The 21,752-nt window shown below is 38.3% G+C and overlaps 1 protein-coding gene across 7 annotated transcripts in view; it reads right to left on the bottom strand.

Annotated features, from left to right (window-relative positions):
- cdc42bpb (CDC42 binding protein kinase beta (DMPK-like)) overlaps positions 1 to 20,332 on the bottom strand; it is a 100,962-nt gene extending 80,630 nt beyond the window's left edge. For 4 of the 7 annotated variants that reach the window (XM_067417098.1, XM_067417095.1, XM_067417096.1 and 1 more), the window contains exon 1: positions 19,524 to 20,331. In XM_067417098.1, the coding sequence (XP_067273199.1) occupies positions 19,524 to 19,698 (175 nt within the window). In that variant the 5' untranslated portion in view covers positions 19,699 to 20,331. Of the gene's footprint in view, positions 1 to 19,523 lie in introns of all 7 variants that reach the window. The other 3 variants (XM_067417093.1, XM_067417094.1, XM_067417099.1) reach the window with 2 other exon arrangements.
- Positions 20,333 to 21,752: the final 1,420 nt, after the last annotated feature.

Genomic DNA, 21,752 nt, shown 5'->3' with positions numbered 1-21,752 from the left:
ATTTCATTTTTATTATAGTAATATAATTAAAATACATTACATAAATATATGTGGTGATTTATTTGTGTTACATGCATTATGCAGTCTTCTGTACACACATTAAAGGAGAAGGCTAAATGAGGAACAGTCAATTATTTAATGGTCATCAAAATTATAAATCAAGCAACGTTTTATATATTTTTTTATAAGTTTACCCAACTATGTTGAAATATGAAAAGGGTCAATGATGACATTTTACATGGTGATTAAATGTCATTCAAATAATTGGGCCAGAAGAGTTTAATCTTTACTCAGACAGGACTGGACAAAATTTACCTTTTGGGTTGCAAAATGTGTTTTTAAAAAAACATCAAAATGCACATGGAGAGCCAGCCAACAGATTTTAGGATATGACATACCAAGAAATTTCACAACATTGTATCTTGGAAAAAAGAGATGTATAATCTTGTTAAAATATTAAGTGTAGCAAGTAAGAATGAGTATTACTAGACATTGGTATATGCAGGACATCCCTTACTTGGTGAATGGATAGAAATTGTTAAAGAAATATACGATACAGAACAATTGTCCTTATACTTGAGAGCGACCACATATGTGGGGTTTATGGGTGTTTCTTTCTTTTCTGCTTCAAGATCTTGACAAATTGTGGCAGTTGTCCATGTACTTCTTTTGTCTTTCATGGGTCTAATAAAGAACTGTCTTGTCTTCTGTCTGAACAACATACTGCGTAATCTTTAAAGAAAGGAGATTAATTTCAGGTAACCTGTAAACACACAAAAAAAACAACTAAATATTCCTTTTTCAAATTGCCTGAAAAAAACAGCTCACATAACCGTAGAAACTTTGTGATATGGGAGTATCTGCGAAATTGACGTGTTTCTATTGGGCGTATTTTCAATTTAATTTTGCACAGTTTGAAGGGTAATGGAAACAGCTACTGTTAGAGAGTTCTAAAATGTCAACTAAACTCGAATTAAGATAAACATCACAAACCTACCAGTCAGTATAACACTACACAGCTCTTGATTTAATCAGTGTGCACTGAGGGCAAATAACTAGCCACAAACCTTATGACCCAACAGCTGAAAACCACAATACCTGCCGCAACTAAGATCATTTGATGCAAACTTATTTGCTTTAGCACTACTAAAAAAAAGTTAAAACAACACTGACAGCAAGATTACAACATTTATTGTCATAACTGATCCTGCATTAGCCGCCAAAATCCTTATATGGACTTTAAACCAGAATTCAGCTAGTGTTACGCAATAATGAAGATGTAGAAGACAAAAATAAAGACTGGGGGGGGATGTGGCCTCCCACCACAATTGGACTAATGGTAACAGTCACCACCATTGGCATGAATGGGTCAGTGGCTTTCCAAACAGACAATGCAGTGTGTCTCAGAGACGGAGCCTCTGTGTCATTCATTACTCGTGTCTTCAGCTGTTAAGGCAGACATTAACGCAAATCACATCCATCAAGCAAGACTATGTGAGTCGCTTCAAAGTCTTGCCTAGACAAAATGGTGCACGCATGCAACTTTCAAATTTACTAAATCAATCAAATACACTCTTTAGTCTTTAGCAAAGCTCAAAGTAAAAAATTATCCAACAATTCATGCTGAAAACTGATCACAGTTTATGCTGAAAACTGATCACACAGCTGATGCGATGAGGTGAAACCTGAGCATAAGGACACGGTGACCATATTGAATCATTTTGAGGTCAAGTTTGAATGGAGTGGCTTTTATTCTCCTGAAATGCAAAGGATTTTTAGAAAAGGGCAGACAGGAACAGTGTATCTGCAACATGTCAGAAAGAGACAACGAACATTCATCAGTTAAAATATCCCTCAGGGGTGTTGGCCCTGACTAATGAGGATCCTATCCATGGCGTATTATTGCGAAATTCGAAGAGGGAATGTAAGAATGCACTATGGGGCTATGATAAAAACTAAATCCCCAGAAGATTGTCTCTCTTGGCAAGTTAAAAAAGCTTGGAGGAGAAGAAAAAAAAACATTTATTGGAGTTTTTGGGCATGACAGCTGTACCCTCCGTTCACCTTCACCCTCAATCAGATCTAGAAAGCACAGGTTGATGTTCCAGAACAATTTGCGACAGTTTCTTGAACTAAGCAATGTATATTTTGCAATAAGCCACTACTAGAGTGACACACATAAAAATTTGAAGGATTGCCAGGAAATAAACGAAAGTACTGCCGTTTTAAAAACAAAGGCTCTTCATGTCGATTTACACGTGCAGCTCACAGGGTCTCAGAATGGCATTACTTACAGAAAATGAACCAAGCCATTCTGACAATCTGAAACACTGTATCCTGGATTACATGTGTGCAAATGACGCACTTCTCTACTAAACTAGAAGCACACATACAGACAAAACAAAAATTATTCAGACACCAAATATCATTTTTTACTAGTGGGTGCTGGACAATACAGCTCATTTATGTAAGTGAGGATAGTAAAATAAAGTAAACTGTAACATTATACCCAAAAATTCTTTATACAGTGGAATTGCTAAAAATTTGGAAAAAAAATATTCAGACACTTTGACCTGACCATGTTTTGCTTAAGTGTTGTTTCTTTAACTGCTAATGTGACCTTTTACACCACAGACTGAACTAACCTTACTTTTCCACCAGAATGAACCGGGTGCTAGTTCAGAGCCAGTGCTAGTACCAGTTCGAATTTGGATCGACTGAGGAGCCTTTAAGAACTGGTTTGGCTTTCCACAGGGTAAAGAGCCACCACAGAGCCATGGTCTTACGTCACTGTATATGTCTTATCTTTCTCAGCAACGCTAGCAAGGCAGCGGGAAATACAAACACACCAGGCTTGTTCGAGATGCATCGGCACTGCACGGACCAATCCACCCATGCTATCAAAATACCACGTGCACGATTTAAAAGCATAAGGAGTCGTTTGCTCTTGCTGTATTTTGATGGCATACGGCGATTAGGTTCGCACAAGTCTTCCATCAGCAATGGCTAATGGCTTTATGATCCTACATCGGCATCAAAACGCTGCGAATCCAACGCATTCGTGCAGCTCACCATGATTTGTATAAATGGAGATTACAATCGAGCAGCTGTTAGGTTGATTAGCTGCTATTTAAAAATTGGCAGTCACAAGTTTTTGTTCGTCTTGGTCACGGTAACCTTGCCCCAGCCGCTGACGGAAGCGGTTCTTACTTCTAGCCCAGCAATGTTTTGGTGCTACTTAAGAATCACTTTTCCTGGTTTGGAGCTGGTGCTTTGGGTGTGGAAAGACAAAAAAACGATTTGAAACTAGGCTCTGGCTCTGAACCAGCACCAGCACTGCCTTGGTGGAAAAGGGGTATAAATGAAGCATTGCTTGGTAATTGGTTGACCTAAATTGGTATTATCTGATTGTACTTAAATGTAACAGCTGACTGGTTGATTGTAATGTCATACCTTTCTTAAAGCCTGGAATATACTCTGCAAGAACAAAAACATTTTTTGTTTTCTTGAGGAGGCAAGAACAAGAACAAAGCTTGTTCTGGCCAGGACATTCCATGCTTCACCAGAAAAGTAGGTACTGATCATCTGCGTTTCTCCGCATTAACCACACCCACTTTAAATGTATGACCAATCACACAATAGTTCTAGGACACCCTCAAGAATATTTTTTGGCTCAGACGACAAGTCAAGAACAAGCTGAGAGAAGTCCCAAACCAGGGCTGCGAGAAATGTTTTCCCTGTTCTTGCGGAGTATGTCATAGCCTTAAGTTATCTGACATTAATCAAGATGAACTTGTTCTGACAGTTTAACTTCTTGTCATATTTTATTACCCTTTTCTAAACTAAAGCGAATAAACTGTGATAATTTATTCGGACACCTTAAAAATTTTGGTTTGACATTTGATTTGACAAAAGCACTAAACCATATCGCGATATTGATTTTATTATTTTGATTTATCTTGCAGCCCTAGCACATGTCTAACATTAACGTACGTCACAACCAAACGGCAGAAGGAAGCAGAATCTCATTGAGCCCCATGTTAAAATTCCCAACTTCTCAGCAGAAAAAAACATGTGTACAGCCTGGTACAAATTGTGGTTTTGGTCTATACGGCTAATTTTGCGCTTCATGACAACGGTGAGAGAGGTGAATGTTTATATAACTCTTTCATATATAAAGCCTTAAAGTTCTGCATAATCAAAGGCGTGGTTACTTTAAATTACAGGTGGATAGCCATTTATCCGCCATCTATAGTCATTGCGTCACATAAGCTCCACCCACATCCCGCCTCTTTGCCCATTTTCTGTTATCCGGGAGTGACATGCAATGACGCGCTAGCCAGATGGCATAGACCAGCTCGTCTCTACTTTACGCTTCAGAACGGCTCTTCAGAATCCTATAGGTGACGTCATGAACACTACATCCATATTTTTTACAGTCTATGGTCACAACGTGGCCTATAGGCCTTGTGCCTATAGACTAGGCTTTACAGGAGAGCTGAGCGGCTAATCTGTGTCATGCTTGCGGCCAACGGCCTGAAAGCGGAGGAGGGGAAGGAAGGGGGAGGGGAGATCACCCACACATGCCTTGTGTTGGGGGAGGATATTAACAGGAATGACTGGAATTCTCTTTAGTCCGGCCACCGCTTTGGGTCAGGTGACTTCAAGTCCTAAGGGACACTGACTTTTCAGCAACATACAATCCTCTAAAATATTCATCTCACAAACCACGTGGTGGATCACAAAGCATTCATTGCGGTACGTACATCTGTAAAGATCAGGAGTGAACAGCGTTTGTTTTGAAAGGCATTCCTGACACAAGCCCTGTCCTGACTCCACACCTAAAGCACGCCGAGCACATGTCAGAGCGGTATGCAGCGATTCAGGGTGGCCCGTGCTGTGAAAAGAGAGATGCCTCACACTGTATAGACCATTTGTTCTGTTCACAGGCAGCAAAAGAACTCGTTCTGGACATACCAGACATTTCCAATGTAATGGGAGTAGCAGCTTTCTCATTTCCTCCTGTTTAGAGTGACATGCAAAACAATTAAAGAGGTTGTGTCTTTTCTTAGAATTTTAAGGGGGTGAAATTGATTAAGATGTTTTTTTGTGTGTCCCAGAAAGAATATGAAAGTGGACCATGAATCTGTTGTACCTTTCCCTTTTGAGGGTTTATTATTTTAAATGAAATCCAGACATGTGATTCAGCTTTGCCATCACAGGAATAAATAATACATGAGTTGGCTATATGACAGGGTATTTCTGTGCCAAATACACTCCTTCAAGATTCAAAAAAAAAAGTTGAGTATGGCCCTGTATGACATCTTAAAGGGCAGAATTCCTTGTATGGGTACTTCTCCCAGATGAGAAAGATAACCTTGTTCAGCTTCCCAAATAACCCAGCGTTAAGCCAACAGTGGATGCAGTTTGCTTTTACGGAGCAGCAACGGAGTTCTGCAAGTGTGTTTGTTTGTTCCTGGTCATGAGTCGTAACCGCAGGCAATGAGTGAAACTGCATCAAATGTCTGTTTTGTTGTAAATAGGGCTGGGATGGTTACCGTTTTACCGCAATACCGCGGGTCTGAGATTGTCACTGCCATCACCTCAAAAAAAAGAAAAAAAGGGGGGTTTACATGCATACGATTTTCAGCTTAAAAATTATAATTTCATTATTTTACTAACCCAAATAAGGACTCATACGCGTTAGGTTGCACGTGAGGGGAAAAAAGTAGATTGCTTCCAGAGGAGTTGTGCACCTTTTATTTTAATATAGGTCTATCTACATACTTTTTTTTTTTACTTAAAACTATAATTTCATTTTAGACCCAGTGTTTTGTATGTGAATGCTGTTTTACGTGATTATTACCACTGAAGTGAAGAAATGTATTTCCCTTTCAGCTATCAAAACATATGGATTCATGCCAAATGAGAGAGGGGGGATGAGACCAATTTAAGATTTGCCAGCTTTTTAATTCTGTTAGGCAATCTGGTCATCCGATATTGAGATTTCCATGAATTTTAACAATAGGTCTAATAATTGTCAATTTTATCCCACGAACATCTCGTTTCTTTTTCCAAATCTTCACGTGCGTCGCACTCATTTTTGCAGTGAATTATAAACGTTTCTTCCTTTCGTTTGATTAAGTCTATTATACCCATTCACATCTTTTACTGTGGTAAAGTAGAAAAACAGTGACATTTTATTTAACACAGTTTGTGCTTGTTATTAGACTTGATGGGCGTCAAATTTAATTGAAAGGCGGAGTTCACACGCAGCGGTTTTACTTTTGTTTTCTCTAGCAGTGAATAATCAAACATAGCCTAAATGTCTTGACCCTGTGGAAGATAAAATTCACTCTTCAGACGTTTTACAACTAGTGTTGCTTTGCTACGTCAGGAGAAAACATGAAGACCAAGATATTCAAGACAGTGTCTATCCAGCTCGTGTCCACATTCATCTCAAAGCGCATGACACATCTTTGCACAGTTTGCAGGGAAATATTTTATTAAACAAATCTTTTTTAAACAAATATTTAAGATTACCATTATTTACTTAATAATCATTTAAATGTTTTTCAGACTAGTGTATTGTTTCCCGGATGGAAAATAAACACGCATGCTTGTGAAATGGATGTTTGAGCGTTTATTATTTTAAAATGTAGGCTATATCTGGCATAGACTACAGTATTTAAAATAGCATATATGCATTAGTTAAACTGTCAATTTAATTTACAGTGCAAACTATAGAAAAAGATTAGTGTGTCACACTCACAACAAGACGCAACAGGGGGCATGGCATCAGGGTTTAAAAGCAGTTTACCACTGAACCGCGGGAATTTTTTGCTTTTCAACCGCGGTAAGAAAAAATACAGTTCAAGCCCTAGTTGTAAACGACAAACATATAGTGAATTGAAAGTTATCCAGGGATAATGCCACACTGTAAAAAAAATTGTGTTGGTTTTGGTTGATTTAAACTTAAAAAAGTAAGTAACCTGATTGCCTTAATTTTGAGTTTATTTAAATTTAAAAATTGAGTTGATACAATGAAGAAAATTTGTTTGATAAATAGAAATTCAAAATATTATTGTATCTGAACCACATAAAAAATTTAATAAATCATGAAAATAGTACTATTTGGCATGTTTCACTGCGTCATTAGAAATAAAACACACAATTACCCAATATGTTTACAAAATCTTTTAATAATATTTTAATAAAGGTGGTCGAATCTCAAAAAATGTTAATTGCATTAACTCAATTTTATTTCCAAGAACTCAAAATGAAGGCAACTTTTTTTCTAAATAATATTTTACAGTGCATGATGTATTTATGTGTGCGTTGTGTGTGAGTGTACGGGTTTATATTATATTGTGGGGACTAAATGTCCCCAAAAGGATAGTAAAACCTGAGATCACCTACATTGAGGGAACCAGCCACAATGTAAATGGATTCATAAACACTCGTTTTTTTTTTTTAAATGTTAAAATGCCAAATGTTTCCTGATGGGCAGGTTTAGGGGCATAGGCAGTGTAGGGGGATATAATGTACAGTTTGTACAGTGTATAATCAATTTCACCTATTGAATGTCCCCACAATTCACAAAAACACAACATGTGTGTGTGTGTGTGTTTTTGTGAAATATCAGGACACGTGTATAATGACACGGGTATGACGTAGGTATTACAAGGAGAGGGTGACTTATGAGGACATTACCCATGTCCCCATTTTTCAAAAGGCTTATAAATCATAAATCAACAAGTTCTTTGAGAAAGTAAAAATGCAGAATGTGATGAGTAGGTTTAGGGATAGAGGCAGTTTAGGAGGATAGAAAATACGGTTTGTACAGTGTAAAAATCTATTACGTTGAATGTCCACACATTTCACAAAAACGTTTGTGTAGCTCTGCCCACTGCTCATCTCCGCAAGTTTGTGTTTTCGGAAAGAATCGGTATACAGCTTATCTGTCTTTTATAAATCTGATAAAACTTAAGACTCTATATGAAGATACGAGGGATACTTCTAGGTACACAAGATTAACGTGACTGGCAGAAACTATTATGTACCCCTAACGTTAAATGGAGATTTTAGACTTTCAAAAACATCAAAAATCTTAAGAAATTTGAACAGTACTCCATCAAAGATGAAACTGGTTGACAAAATATAGGATGAAAAGTACTTGACCAGTGTGCAGTACAACATCAGGTAACATCTGTGAGATTAAACAATAAAATTAACCATATAAAACGTGAATATTTTACTAGTCAGCCTAATTAGCATATAATTGCTGATCTTGCTGTGTTGAGCAGCAGTTTAATGTACAATGTTATGAGGGTCTAAATTAGGAAACTCTATAGAACATACCAAAAGGGATGATAATGATATTCAACATATAATAAAAAAGCAACAAAAAATGCTTGGCAAGGCCTTTAAAACTGTGTTCGTGTCAGGACGGCAACCAGGAATGTTGTGAAAATGAGGCAGAGAAAAAATCTCAGCAGGTGCAGACTTAAAGAGTTGCAAAGCTGCAAAGAGTGCATGTAAACACAGAGCACAGCCAAAACTCAAGCTTACGCAGCTCGAGCTGAGCTTATATGGCAGGGCCCACAGCTTTTCAACTTCTCTCTGGCTAGCAGTTTCAAACAGTCTCTCCAGCCACTGCAGTTTCTTCTTAGGTTATTTGCTGCATGTTGTGAAAGTAGGCTAGTCAGAGGCATCTCCCACCAGTGGGAATAAGAGGCAGCTGCTGTGAATAAGAACAAGCACACCGTCTGCTGTAAGCTGCAACTAACAGGATGATTCCTCCACCAGGAGGGCACGATTTGCCCAGGTGCCGTGTCAAAGGCCCTTCTTTTTTAAATGAAGGCTCATGAGGGGAGTACCTTCTGTTTAAAGCACACATACGCTTGACAAGCCACTATGATGTTTGAGGTTTGAGGCAAGAGCCAACTGGTAAGTCAGGTACAGTTTACCAGCCCTAATCCATATACTTATAAAAGGATGAAATACAATAGAAAAGCATAACCTGCTTTGCAGCTTCATTAGGACAGTAGGGTGCACACTACGGCAAAGGGCTGTTTGTGTACAAACACAGGGAGTAGGCAGAGGTTCTCAGTGCTCCTGTAGCTCAACACACTCAAAAAAATCATTCAGGCCCTTCATAGATATGACATTTAAATTCTGTCCACTTTACTTAAACATCTCATTTTGTCTCAACTTAATTTAATTGTGTTCAATTAACATAATATAGCATTTAAAACTGAAGTTTACTTAATTAATTTGTGTTAAAACTACATTAAATATTTGTGCTGACATAACTAACGGAGCAGTGGATCTGTAGTACCCAGCATGCTTTGCAACAGACTGCGTTAGGAGTGTAAATCTAGGGATTAAAGTGTTATGTGTTTTTCAGTAAAGGGGAAGATGTTGTTCGTTTATGTTAATGTTTAACATAATGTTCAGTTCTGTTGGACAATGAGGAGTTTCTGTAATTGATAAGTGTGTTCTCCTTACATAATAAACTTTTATAAATTTAACATAACATTATTAAGTAAACTGCACATATAAATAGTATGTAACAGTGACAAATTCAAATGTTTTGTATTTACTCAAAGAAATTGTGCCAGCTTTACTTGAATTTATTTTGTTCATATAACTTCTCCCTCTCAAAATGTGCAAATGGCTTCACATCAGCACTGCAAAGTTGTATCACTGTGATACAAGATTTTCACTCGCGTTTTGGGACAGTAAATGTAATTTTCACTCGCCTAATCAGGCCAGTGTTACATTGTCACTAAAATGTATCCATGATTTAAACCATTCAGCATCAGACACAGACGTTTTTCTTTGAGCACTCAGCCAAAGTGTGCATAAATCTACCTCTCAAACAGCTTGTGAGTGACAAATTGAGTTGAGTGCACTTAAAAGGACAAATACATAAACAATCTTATTTAATTTGTTTCACCTAGCTGATAAACACAAAAGCACTTGTTGCTTGTAACTTGTCTATTTTTTTCTTGTATTACTGACTTTTTTTATGAGTTCAAAGTTTGAAATCAAGCCATCTGCAAGCCATTGCAAAAAAAGTATTCCATCGTAAAAACACAAATACATTGAGAGCAAACATTTATGAATATGAAAAAAATATGAAATTCATGGATTCAGGCATAAAAACATTGTGAAAATGGGATATTCACTGAGAGAATTGCTAAAGAGTTCATTTAATAGTTTTACTAATTTGCATTTTTAAAGTTTGCAATTAAATTAAGCATTAGATGAAGGAAATCCAAATGAAAAGACAAGTATGCACAAGCAAATATACAATACTGATAAACAATACCCATAAAGTTAAGAACTCTGAAAATATTTTTCATGCAGTCATGATGCCTAAATTCATAGGAAGCATTTAAACAATTTATTTTTAAATGTTTTTATTTTTATTTATTTAGATACAAATAGTACAGAATTTTGGCATAAACTTTTATCCAAAGTAGAGATGCACTAATATTAAAATTCTGTCTGATAATTGGCAGGTAGTAAAATGTGTATGTTTGTGTGTGTTATTTATATATAATATATAATTATTATTATGCCTTTCATTTGTAACTATACTGGCAAATACAATATATCATATTGCATGCCATCAAGATTGCGGAAGATGGAGCAGTGAAAGTCTGTGTATTTAGCAACTGCAACAACAACAACAACAACAACATTGACAGTTTACACCAAAACCTGCCAAGGAGGGTAAATACTATAGCCGATGTGTTCATTCTGCTTAATCTTCTCCTTTAATTAGCCTTCAGTCTGCTGTCGAAGAAGAAGTCAGGCATAAACACCTGCATACCGCTCTCTCTGTCACCACTGACCTTGGCAAGCTGCGTTTGAGAAATCAAGCAAAGGAGAAAGACACTGCAATGATTAATAAGTGCTCTGCTTGTTGCTTTGGCAAGAGAACGCCATTATAAACTCAGCTATTATGAGTACGCGATAAATTCATGAACTAGCCAAGCTTGACTTCCTGTCACGCTCTTACATACAACAAAATGGATTCATATGCACTAATGCAGGTTCATTAGCATTTCTTGTGCAACACTGAAGAGGAATTTCTCCAGTCAGAGCTCATACTCTCTTGGAAAATTGGCCCAGGGAGACAAGATGGACTGTGAACTAACAGATCCGGTCAATAGCAGAATGTGAGGCGCGGTCAATATGTCTGTCAGTGATAATGAGGCGCAGATCCCATAGGGATCTCGGACACAAAAATGTTTGTGAATGCCGAAATTTCTAATCATGTTACTTATTCTGAAAACCAAGAATCAAGAATATTTAAACGGTTAATGAAAACAATTAAAATCAACAAACAGTAATCATGCATAATTTCAAGCAACAAACCCTGAACCCAAACATATAACCCTAAGTACTTGGACTTAATTATTACTCAGTAGTGTAATTACACTGTAACAATGTTACCTTATAATAAAGTATACATTTTTAAATATCCATTTACAAAGCAGTAAAATTAAACTGAAAAAATATATTGTTTATGGCAAAACTTTCATCATTTGGATGCCTGCAATCTTACACGCCACCACGAGGATGCAGGCAGAACCAAAATGCATCAGAGCAGTAGCTCAACATAATGATACAAATCCAATGGTCTAAAATCGCTTGAATGTCCAAACTGGTAAGCCTTGAAACACATACAATTGACAACGTTTAGCGAAGACGCAAAAGTGAAAGTGACCTGGGGTCGCATTTATAAAACTGCGTAGGATCCCTACTTAAAGTTTACATGAGCCCAAAAGCCAAAAATTGCGCATGCCAAAAAATATTCTGATTTATAAAACTGTGCATACGCACACCCCTAAGCAATGTTCCCTTTATAAATCACAGATTACCTGCAGATGTGCGTACGTGAACCAGCCTCATATCCCGCCCTGTACATGCCCATTTTAAATATAAATAATCAATGCAAATCACCTCATGAATGCTGATCAGCATTTAAATGAGAGTGGAAACCCACACCTGGAAAACTGGCATGTGACCCGCAAATTAATTAATTAATTAATCCAAGAAAGTAAAAACGTGCATTTCTGTTATTTTTAACAATGGCGACAGGTGAGAAAAGAGGAAAAAAACGTAATTTCTCAGACCCTGAGATTGAAACACTTGTAGGGGAGGTGGAGGCTCAGAAAACTGTGTTATTTGGTGGCCACAGCAATGGGTTCACTAATATAAAGAAGCAGTGCGAGTGGCAAAGTAGTGCTTCTGCCGTCAATTGTTAGCCTGAGGGGCGGATAAACGGTTGTCTTTCAAACTCCCTCTGCACGCGATAGGATAGCGCTACAACCAACCAGAGCAACGAAGGTGAAGCGGAGCTAGTTGAAAGATTAAACATTCACCGTATCCGATCGGCTAAACTCCGAACACATCTTCCCTTTTTAAGAATGACTTCAGTGCCGTTCTTTGTTCTTTTCTCAGAGAAAAGCTTAACTCCAAGTCTTCCAGAATCGCGATCAAAGCTGATTCGAAAGACCGCCGCCGTTTGCCAGTTTCTGTGTTTACTAGAAGCATGCAAACGCAACTCGGCCGTCGTTATTATGGCCCTGCCCACCGACTCTATACACGATGTGATTGGCCCGTCCAGAGTGAGGGGAATACAGCTCAGAAGGCTATTGAGAGCTCCTAGACGACACTCGCGGGCAGATTAAATTTGCTGCCGCTAGGGTGCGTCTAGATTTCTAGGCTAGTCAACTGTGTCAATGGGACAGAACGGACAGTTGCAAATTAAAGAAAAATATATATATATAAAATATTGGTTCTTAAAAAGTTGTATTCTGTGCTTACTGTATGCAAAATATGTGAAAAAGATTCTCATTCATTCAAGGTGGAGGCAAAGAGAAAACTGTCCTCCTACCGCCAGAGTGTGGCTGCAACTGAACACATGCTTCTACATGATGGTTTTGTAATGAACACCGTAATAGTTAGGACCGATGATGAGTAGCGACTGTGCTTCATGATTGTATTTGCAGACTTTTACATTTTTTGATACATGCATATTAAGGAAAATATTTCGTTTTTATACTGTGATCTGCAGTTCTCTAATAAAAGGATATGTCATGCCATTCTGTATCACATGTAATTGCACCATCTTCTCCTGCGCTCCCATTGTGGACAATGTGACTGTAAGGCAGTGCTGATTATTATTATTTATTTATTTTTTTTAATACATTTTGAGTTACGTTCGGAATTTACTAGATATAGCCTAAAACAATTGGCACAAATAACACTGTTGGATTTAATCTTAATGATAATGCGGATATAACGTATGAAATGCAGTGAAAATTAAATCTCATTATTAATTCATATAATCGTTCTTCTTACATTTATATCCTACAATCTAATTTCAGTTCCTGACCTCACCAATCGGTGTCGCCAAATCCCTTTTTCTCCAGAATGTGCATACCATAGACCGTAAAAAAATATGGACGACTCGACATCATCCGTTTACGCTTGCCATATTTGAAGCTTTCAGGCAGCCTTGCACGGCGCTGACATCTTGGGACCGAGTCTGCGCAGTAGCGATTTCGGGACCGGAGTTGCGCAGTAGAGCGCAGGAAGTAGAGCAGGAAGTACAGCCGCGATATCAAAAGCCCGCCCACACTCTCACAGATGCAGAACAATTAATTATGTTGGTGGGAAATAAACAGTTATGGAAATGTAGAAATTAAAGCTAAAGCTCTAATCTGCTCCCAAAAATTTCGAAAAAAGTCCGTTAGTGCCTCAGTGACAACTTCACTCAGAGAAGCCGTCAGTCTCAGCTGTCAATCATGACGTCACACCCCCGTTTTTATAGCATCAAATAACTAACTCAAAGTAAACTTATTTTTAAAACGAACACCTGAAATGAAATCATCGTGATGATAACTGCCTTCAGTGACATAAACTAACTTTGGGGAAAACATTTTTGAAGTGTAATTTTATTATTTAGTTTGCCTCGCGTCCATTAGAAAACACAGAGCGGCGGCTATACTGGGACCGGTCACCGGGGGGCGATCGAGGCGCGAAAGCTTCAGTAAATGAGAGGGAGACTGCAGGCTTGGTGCATACGCACGTCTCAAAGTTTGCGCACATTCTCCCGTCAAGTTTGTTTTTTATAGATCACAACCTTTGCGTGGGAATTGGCGTACGCATGTTTTCAGCCCCGTTTTGTGTATACGCACGCTTTATAAATGAGACCCCTGGTTTCAGGGCTCGCACAGTCACATAACGTGGCTCAGCTCTGTGTCACAGAAAACAGCTTGCGAGTACTGAAGTGCCATGTTTTCCATATTGATGTTGTAGAATCACTTTAATGTTCAAGCTGCCAAGATTTTAAATATTTACAATTGACAAACTTTAGTGAGGGCGCTGTCTGTGTGTGTTGACTGTGTTTGAGTTCGTCTCCTTGTTCCTGAACAGACAGAGCAGAGTCACGTGACTACATGCTGTGGTATGTTTTTAAGGGGGATTATTAACAGGATTAAAAACCGAAATGGGAAAATTACATAAATTATAGGTTCTGAATTTCAGGTTTGGTTACTTTTCGATTGTCCAGCCCTACATCTGGTGCTAAAAATAAACCACACAGAGTAAAACACTAGGAGCAGGCTTTTGCCCACAGCACTACATATAGACTCGTGAAAATGTAATAATTTGAATGACAAATGGACAAATCAGCGTTTGTGAATCTTTTAATTACTGATTCAAATTACAAACACCCCTAAATAAAGGGAGGAAAAAAAAGTAACTTTTTTAGTATACATTTTAAAATGTTAAAAAAATAAATAGTCCTTTGCATGTGATCAATTTATATATAAACTATTAATTCAATTTTAATTTTAATTTTAACACAAAAGGTACCACACTATATCATGATATATTGGGATATGAGATAATTTTGGTCATATCACCCAGCCCTACTCAAGAGGTTAAAACAAGGTGACAAAAACACACAAGTCCGACCCAAATGTGTAATGTCACAATTCTTATCATCTACATTACAATATGCACATATTGTACAATATTCACAATATGCAAGTAAACACTGAATACAAATATCATATATAGATACGATATAACAGTTACAAAGTAAGGTAGTATTTAGGTACAGAAATGTAGTGTAAAATAACACTACACAGTATTCACGGTATAAAACAATAAATATATCTTTTTTTGCTTATATAAAGTTATTGTTGGATTAAAGGGGACCTTTAAAAATCACTTTTACATAAGCGTGTCTTCACCCTCAGTGTGTACACAACCACCCTAGTACGGTGAAAATCCATCCACTCGTGTTTATTTTCCCCATAAATCAAAAGTAATGCTATACATTATGGCATCACAGTAACAGGCCCACAACTGACAGCCCTATTAGCTTAGCTCCTCCATTTTTTGGGGAATTGCATTCGCTTTCACCTGTTCATGGGCGTGAATGTGTACATTGCCTACAAGCCTTAAAAACACATCCAAATGAATAATTTTCATGATATTATGTAGAACCATGTGGCAGGTCCGTACATATCACAGATCAACTATGATCTGTTACACCCCTAAATTATTTATAATACACTTCAATATTCCACTAAAAAACCTTAGATTGTAATTTTAAAATCATGGTTTAATGACAATATTCTCAAACTGATAAAATATTGGCCCATCACTAGTTGAATGTATCAAGGCTACAACACAAATACAAATTCTGTACAAAGACATAAAATTATGGATTCAGGTAAGGTTTTTTTTACACAATATAAGACACTGAAATAAGATGACTGAAGTCAGAGTTTCAGGCAGCTAGGAATGCTCTGACCAATCGGTGCAAGAAAACTTTATTTTATGACCTGTCATTATACTTTCTACTATTCATCATGTCAAGCACAAATAATATACACTGGGTAAGCCCAGCCCGATCTGCTGCCGATTTGTTTTCGCCCTGCAGCTTGGGCTGGAAATCTGTACATTGACTTATCCTGCTTCTGTTACAAATTTGCGGGGACCAATTACAAACCAGCTTATCCACCGGGCACGCTATTGGCGGCAATGTCGGTTAGAGAAGCGACGAATCGTTGGTCTGATTTGTTGAAGGAATTTCCAGTTGCGTACATAGTCATTTGAACTATTCCTGTTGATCACAAGAGCAGAGCAGACTCCCAAGACCAATGCTCAGTCTTAAAAGCTTGAGCTTGGTCTGGTGATAGCCAGACAATAAATAATATATTAGTCCTAACAAAATAAATCAATAAATTGCAAATTTCCTGGGATTTTCTCAGCAATGTTGTAACATAAGAACTTCCAAACATGATCAAAATCCAACAAAAAAAATCTAAAATATTTTCTATCAAATGAGACCATGCCTTGTTGTGCAAGCCACTAAGATGTGAAATCATGTTAAGAGGTTAAACAGTGACAGTCAACAGAGAGCTTGCATACCACTTATATAAAGCTTGAATGATCAGGATTGTTATCGGCCAATCATGATGAAAAGAAATCAGTATCTGCTGAAAAAATCCTGATGAGAGCATGGCTAGTTTAAGCCAGTTTGTACGTTTTAAAGGAGCTGACGCAATTACTCCATGCCGTCTGACTGTACGAATGTGAGGAAGAAGTCAAAAACCATGATTAATCTTGTCAAATTGACAGAGAAACCCAAACAGTCAGAACTTCTCTTATCTTACTATATTTCCACTAAAGCCATTTATCGGTCACTTCCAGAAAGCCATGTGTAAATAGAAGATGGTGCATTTCATTTACCAGGAAAAATTCCAAGTGTCCCTTCTATGATGTTCACTTGAGGAACACTTCATGAAATGGAAAGCAAGTATTGAGAGCGACTAATACTGCACTTTAGAGTAGGGCTGGGCGATATGACGAAATATATCGTCTGGACGATAGAAAATGTCTATCGTTTTATATAAGGCTCTATCGCTTACGCCACGATAAGGCGTTTACGGCAGAATTTTACGTCAAGATGCACCTCACGCCACGGCATGCCCATGCACGCTGCAATACATAAACACACATGGAGGAAGACGGTAGTAGACGCGGTTCAGACCGGGGTAATTCTCAGAGTAATTATGCCAGAGTGGGGGCATAAGCGCTCAAAACACACTTCAGACACAGACGCTGCAGCGGGCCTTTACGCGTGGCACACCATATAGCCATATATTGAAATATTTTAATGGCAGTTGTAGGGATGGCGAAAACTAAACATTTTCTTGACCGACCACCGAGCCTCATTAGCCGGTTGAAACCGGTTAACCGATTAGTTTAAAATATGCTGCGCTATTTGAAATAACAGCCGCGAGCCGCGCTCCCTCTGTCTCTCTCTCTCTCTCGCTCTCTCTCACACACACACACACACACGCGCTGCCGCCTCCCTTCCACTCACGTCACTTTTTTTAAATCCCCCACAGCGCGAAACACGAGTCCCGCAAACGCGCCGCAGACGCGCCGCAGAGGAGCTTGTTTGTAATCAGAGGACAAATGGCTCCTTAGTTTAGAAATGGTTTGGTTAAGGTGATCGCGTTGTAAATAAAGGCGTTTGTCCAGCTTTAGAAGCTCATTTGAAACATTGCCGCGGCTCATTTAAGAAAATGACAGCTCCGAAGAGACGCAGCTTTAGTTGGAGCTAGTGCTAACAATGATAAAGAAAGACGATCAACACCTTATGTGTTTCCACTGAAATGAAGATGTAATATATTTCCAAATGTAAGCCCATCTTAAGCGAAATGCACGCTTCATCCTGTCGTCTGCTCTGACTCTAACCTCGAGTGTTTACTTTTGGCAAACCTTGTGAGCGCAGAAACCCAAACGCTGTGACCTCGCGCCAATTTTTTTTATAGGTTTATTAAGTACAAACAGGCGAGTTATGAAGAATTGAGTGCGAGGGATATGTTCACTTCACACAAAAAGATTTTGGAATGAGACGGCCAACTGTAGTAGCGTTTAGTCCACTGTATAATAGCCTAATTTAGAGATCACTTTTTTATTTATTTTAACCGACAACTTTGATCGGTTAACCTTGATACGGTCAGCCATCGGTCAAACGGTCATCGGTTAACATCCCTAGGCAGGTGTTAACTTTACCAACAGTCTTGCTTGAAAAAAAGGTTCTAAATAAAATAAAAATGTAGTCCATACTACCTTTATTTGTTTTGTATATCATTTCAAACTGCATTTCCACGTTGCAATTTTGTATATACTATTTATAAACTGAATTAACAGAAAAATTGCTATATCGTTATGCATATCGTTATCGGGATATCAAATGAGCTATATGGGGATATGAAATTTTGGCCATATCGCCCAGCCCTACTTTAGAGTAGCATTAGTCCATTGTTTGTTTAACAGCGGCATAACATCCTCCATGTAAATCATTAACATCCATCCACAATCAAGGGCGCCATAAGAAAGCGTGTGGCCTACCACTGTAGTAAGACGAGAACAGAGGAGTTTATGACTCCTGGAAATTGGGTCACACTATGGCCCTCTCAAAGTGATGGGATGTGAAGTGGCACCTGCTAGTGACGGGTTGCACGAGGACAGTGGCGGTCTTTACAGGAGCAGACACACTGGGGTGTAATCTCATTACTGACGTCAACCCAAAACCCAGGACAGAGAATCCACTCACTGTGAAGGCCAACCGCAACCAACAAGACCAGGAAGAGCCCGAAAAGGGGCATCCCACCAACCACAGTCTTGTTTACACTTCAAACTGAACTCTACCATGAAGCCACGGTGAATCCTGACGGACTGATTCATTGATCCTGAATGCAAATAGTGATGGCAATAGCAACAATAAATGTAGAATAAATGGAAGTACATCAGCAGGAATCAACACCCCCAGACTTTACAAAACATTTGCATTGATCTTGAAAACAACGTCCAACTTGTTTGTCAGACATTTATCAGCAATTTCAGATTAACCCTACTGTAACCTTATTATATTTGGGGTCCTAAAATTATCAATATGACCAGAACTTGTCAGAAAAACCTGTTGTACACACTTTTCTACATGGCTTCCGTCATCTGATTGATAAGTCCATAACACATTAACTAATATGCTTATATAAAGTTAGTGTAATAATATATGCTAAATATACTGTTATTAATATTTAAAGATGAACGTACTGGGCTGAAGGACAGCATAGGTTGTATAACCATATTTATTTATTTTAGAAAACACCTGTTTGAATGAGTAACATTTATGGTCCATCAGGTTTTTGGTGAAGGCGTATTTGTACATCTCCCACAAATTAAATGTAAATGAACTGTTTAAACGTAGTATTGTCCAAAAAACGAGGCCAGGGATCTCAAGTCAAGAGCAAATGTCACGGGCCACGGCAGCAATTTTGACAATAGCCTGAAGTCAGCTGGGTGATTAAGGCAAATGTAATAACAGATAAACAGGTCTTAAAGGGACAGGCACTGATTTCTGTACCCAAATGCATTCAGAACAGTACACCCAAAATTCATCAACTTACCCCATTCCAAAAAGTCCGTCACGTGTTTTTCCCGTTTTAAGGGCGAGTTGCTGCACTCGTTGTATAAACATACGAGGATATCCAGCAGTGTCTCCACACTCAGAGACTTCTCGTTTTTCTGATGGCCATCCAGCAGCAACTGCTCCAACTTCTTCAGGCGCACCTTCGCAGACATTTTCTACCAATTTAGCGGCCTGTCTACCACTCCCTCAGCCAGAAATTTTTAAATAACACTAGTCGAAATTAGTATAAGGGGGATTCGCGTTATAAATATATACAGATAGGATTTATCTGGCTGATATGTGTGGAGATCTGAAGTCCCAGACTCCAACTGCTAGCCAGCCATCCAGCTAGCCAGCTAGCAAAATGTGCCCAACATTGTGCTCAGATAAACGAAGACCTAATGCGCCTAACCCCGTTGTTGTCCGCTGGTTGCCAGCGCTTCCACCCCCCTCCTCACTCCCGAGGCCCTGTCGGCTCCATTTGCCTTAATCCGGACAAATCTGTACTTTCCACTTTGCGGGATGTCGGGGCTTTTTCTCCCGTCGAATCTCAGGATGACTGGGCGCTCATTCCGCTCAGCTGTAAATCTTCAATAATAAACTCCCTAATGAAGAACACCACACGTCTTTAACCTACATAAATACGCCCTCCAAAAACTGGGAGTGGGAGCTTTTTCTAAGTAGGCGAATCCTTGCGTGTAAGTTGGCGCTAGCCGGTGTGCTTCTCCCTGAAGCCGAATATGGCTGCATTCGTGTTCAGCCTTGTCTAGCGCTCCCGAATGAAGAATCCAGACCGGGATAGCGGAGCCCCGCCCACCGTACCGGAAACGCTGGGGATATATGACGCCATTGTTTGATTGACACCGGGAGGCAGCTAGCACTGACCTCACCAAGAGCTCGCATGCATTGAGAGCAGCCGCGAAGGGAATTAGTCTCTAGAGTCTCTAATTTAGAGATAACAAATTTCAGCAATTACATATAAATGCTATTATGTGTTTTACTTTTGTATTTTAATTGCAATTCTTTCTTTTTTTTTCAATGTAGCCTACTGCATTTTATGTTTTTAATATAATTTATTAATATTAATAATGTTTAATATAATGTGATTAATAACATTATAGGCTAATAATTTTCAGATGCATATTTTATAATATTACCACAAACTTTTTAGCGCAATTTATTCAAATATTTGCACATATTGATAATGACTTTGGTTAAACATCACATCTGGATTAATAAATATATTCACAAACAGGTCTTTCTAAAAATTGCCTTCTATATAAACTTGTGACAAACAAAGCTCAAGTATGTTTTTCACACACAGTCCATGTTTCCAATGTACAGGATCCAGTACAGGTTACATGCCATTTTATAATATTAATACTATTGTGCTGTATGTTTTACATTGTGGGTTTCAAAAAGTTTAAAGGCAGAAGTTTGCATGTCTGTCAACAAGTTCATTTCCAGAAGTTTGACAATGAACTGTGAAAGCTGAAAATACCTTTTTTTTAAATATTTTTTTTGTATTGGCCTACCTGCTTTCTGAAAATACCCAAATTACTCACACACTGATTTATTTGAAAAGCATTTTTCAGGTATTCTAGCTCCTCACAAATGGAATCACTCAAACATCAGTTTTTAAGGTGTCATTTCAGGGAAATGTACTGTGGTCAAAAGATACAAAAATGTGCTGACAATGTTCCAAGCCATCTGCTGTGTAAGAGGCACACCTAGGCCATGACCTCTAGCCTCTCATAGCAATTACATTTATTCAACACAGATTATAATTGCCTGGTCATTCACTAAGCCATTAGTCAGTGACCTTTTCACTACCACTGCACTCTTATGATCCAAGAACATTATTTATGAACAATATTATACAATTATAGTTATTCATTCATTTGTTTATTGGTTTGCTCAAATAATAGCTATTCATTTAGTCATTCAGATAGCTGGAGCATACTGATACTAACAAAATGGCACTTGCTGAGTTAGACACGTCCATGGGTCAATATATACTATATTGCCAAAAGTATTTGGACACCCCTCCAAATAATTGAATTCAGGTCTTCCAATCACTTCCATGGCCATGGATGTGTATAAAAAATGAAGCACCAGGCAGACTGCTTCTTCAAACATTTGTGAAAGAATGGGTCGCTCTCAGGAGTTCAGTGAATTCAAGCGTGGTACTGTGATATGTTTCCACATATGCAATACGTCTATTCGT

The sequence above is a fragment of the Pseudorasbora parva genome, chromosome 15, assembly GCF_024679245.1.
Source record: "Pseudorasbora parva isolate DD20220531a chromosome 15, ASM2467924v1, whole genome shotgun sequence".
NCBI lineage: Eukaryota > Metazoa > Chordata > Actinopteri > Cypriniformes > Gobionidae > Pseudorasbora > Pseudorasbora parva.
This window is presented reverse-complemented; position numbering and strand designations above follow the sequence as displayed.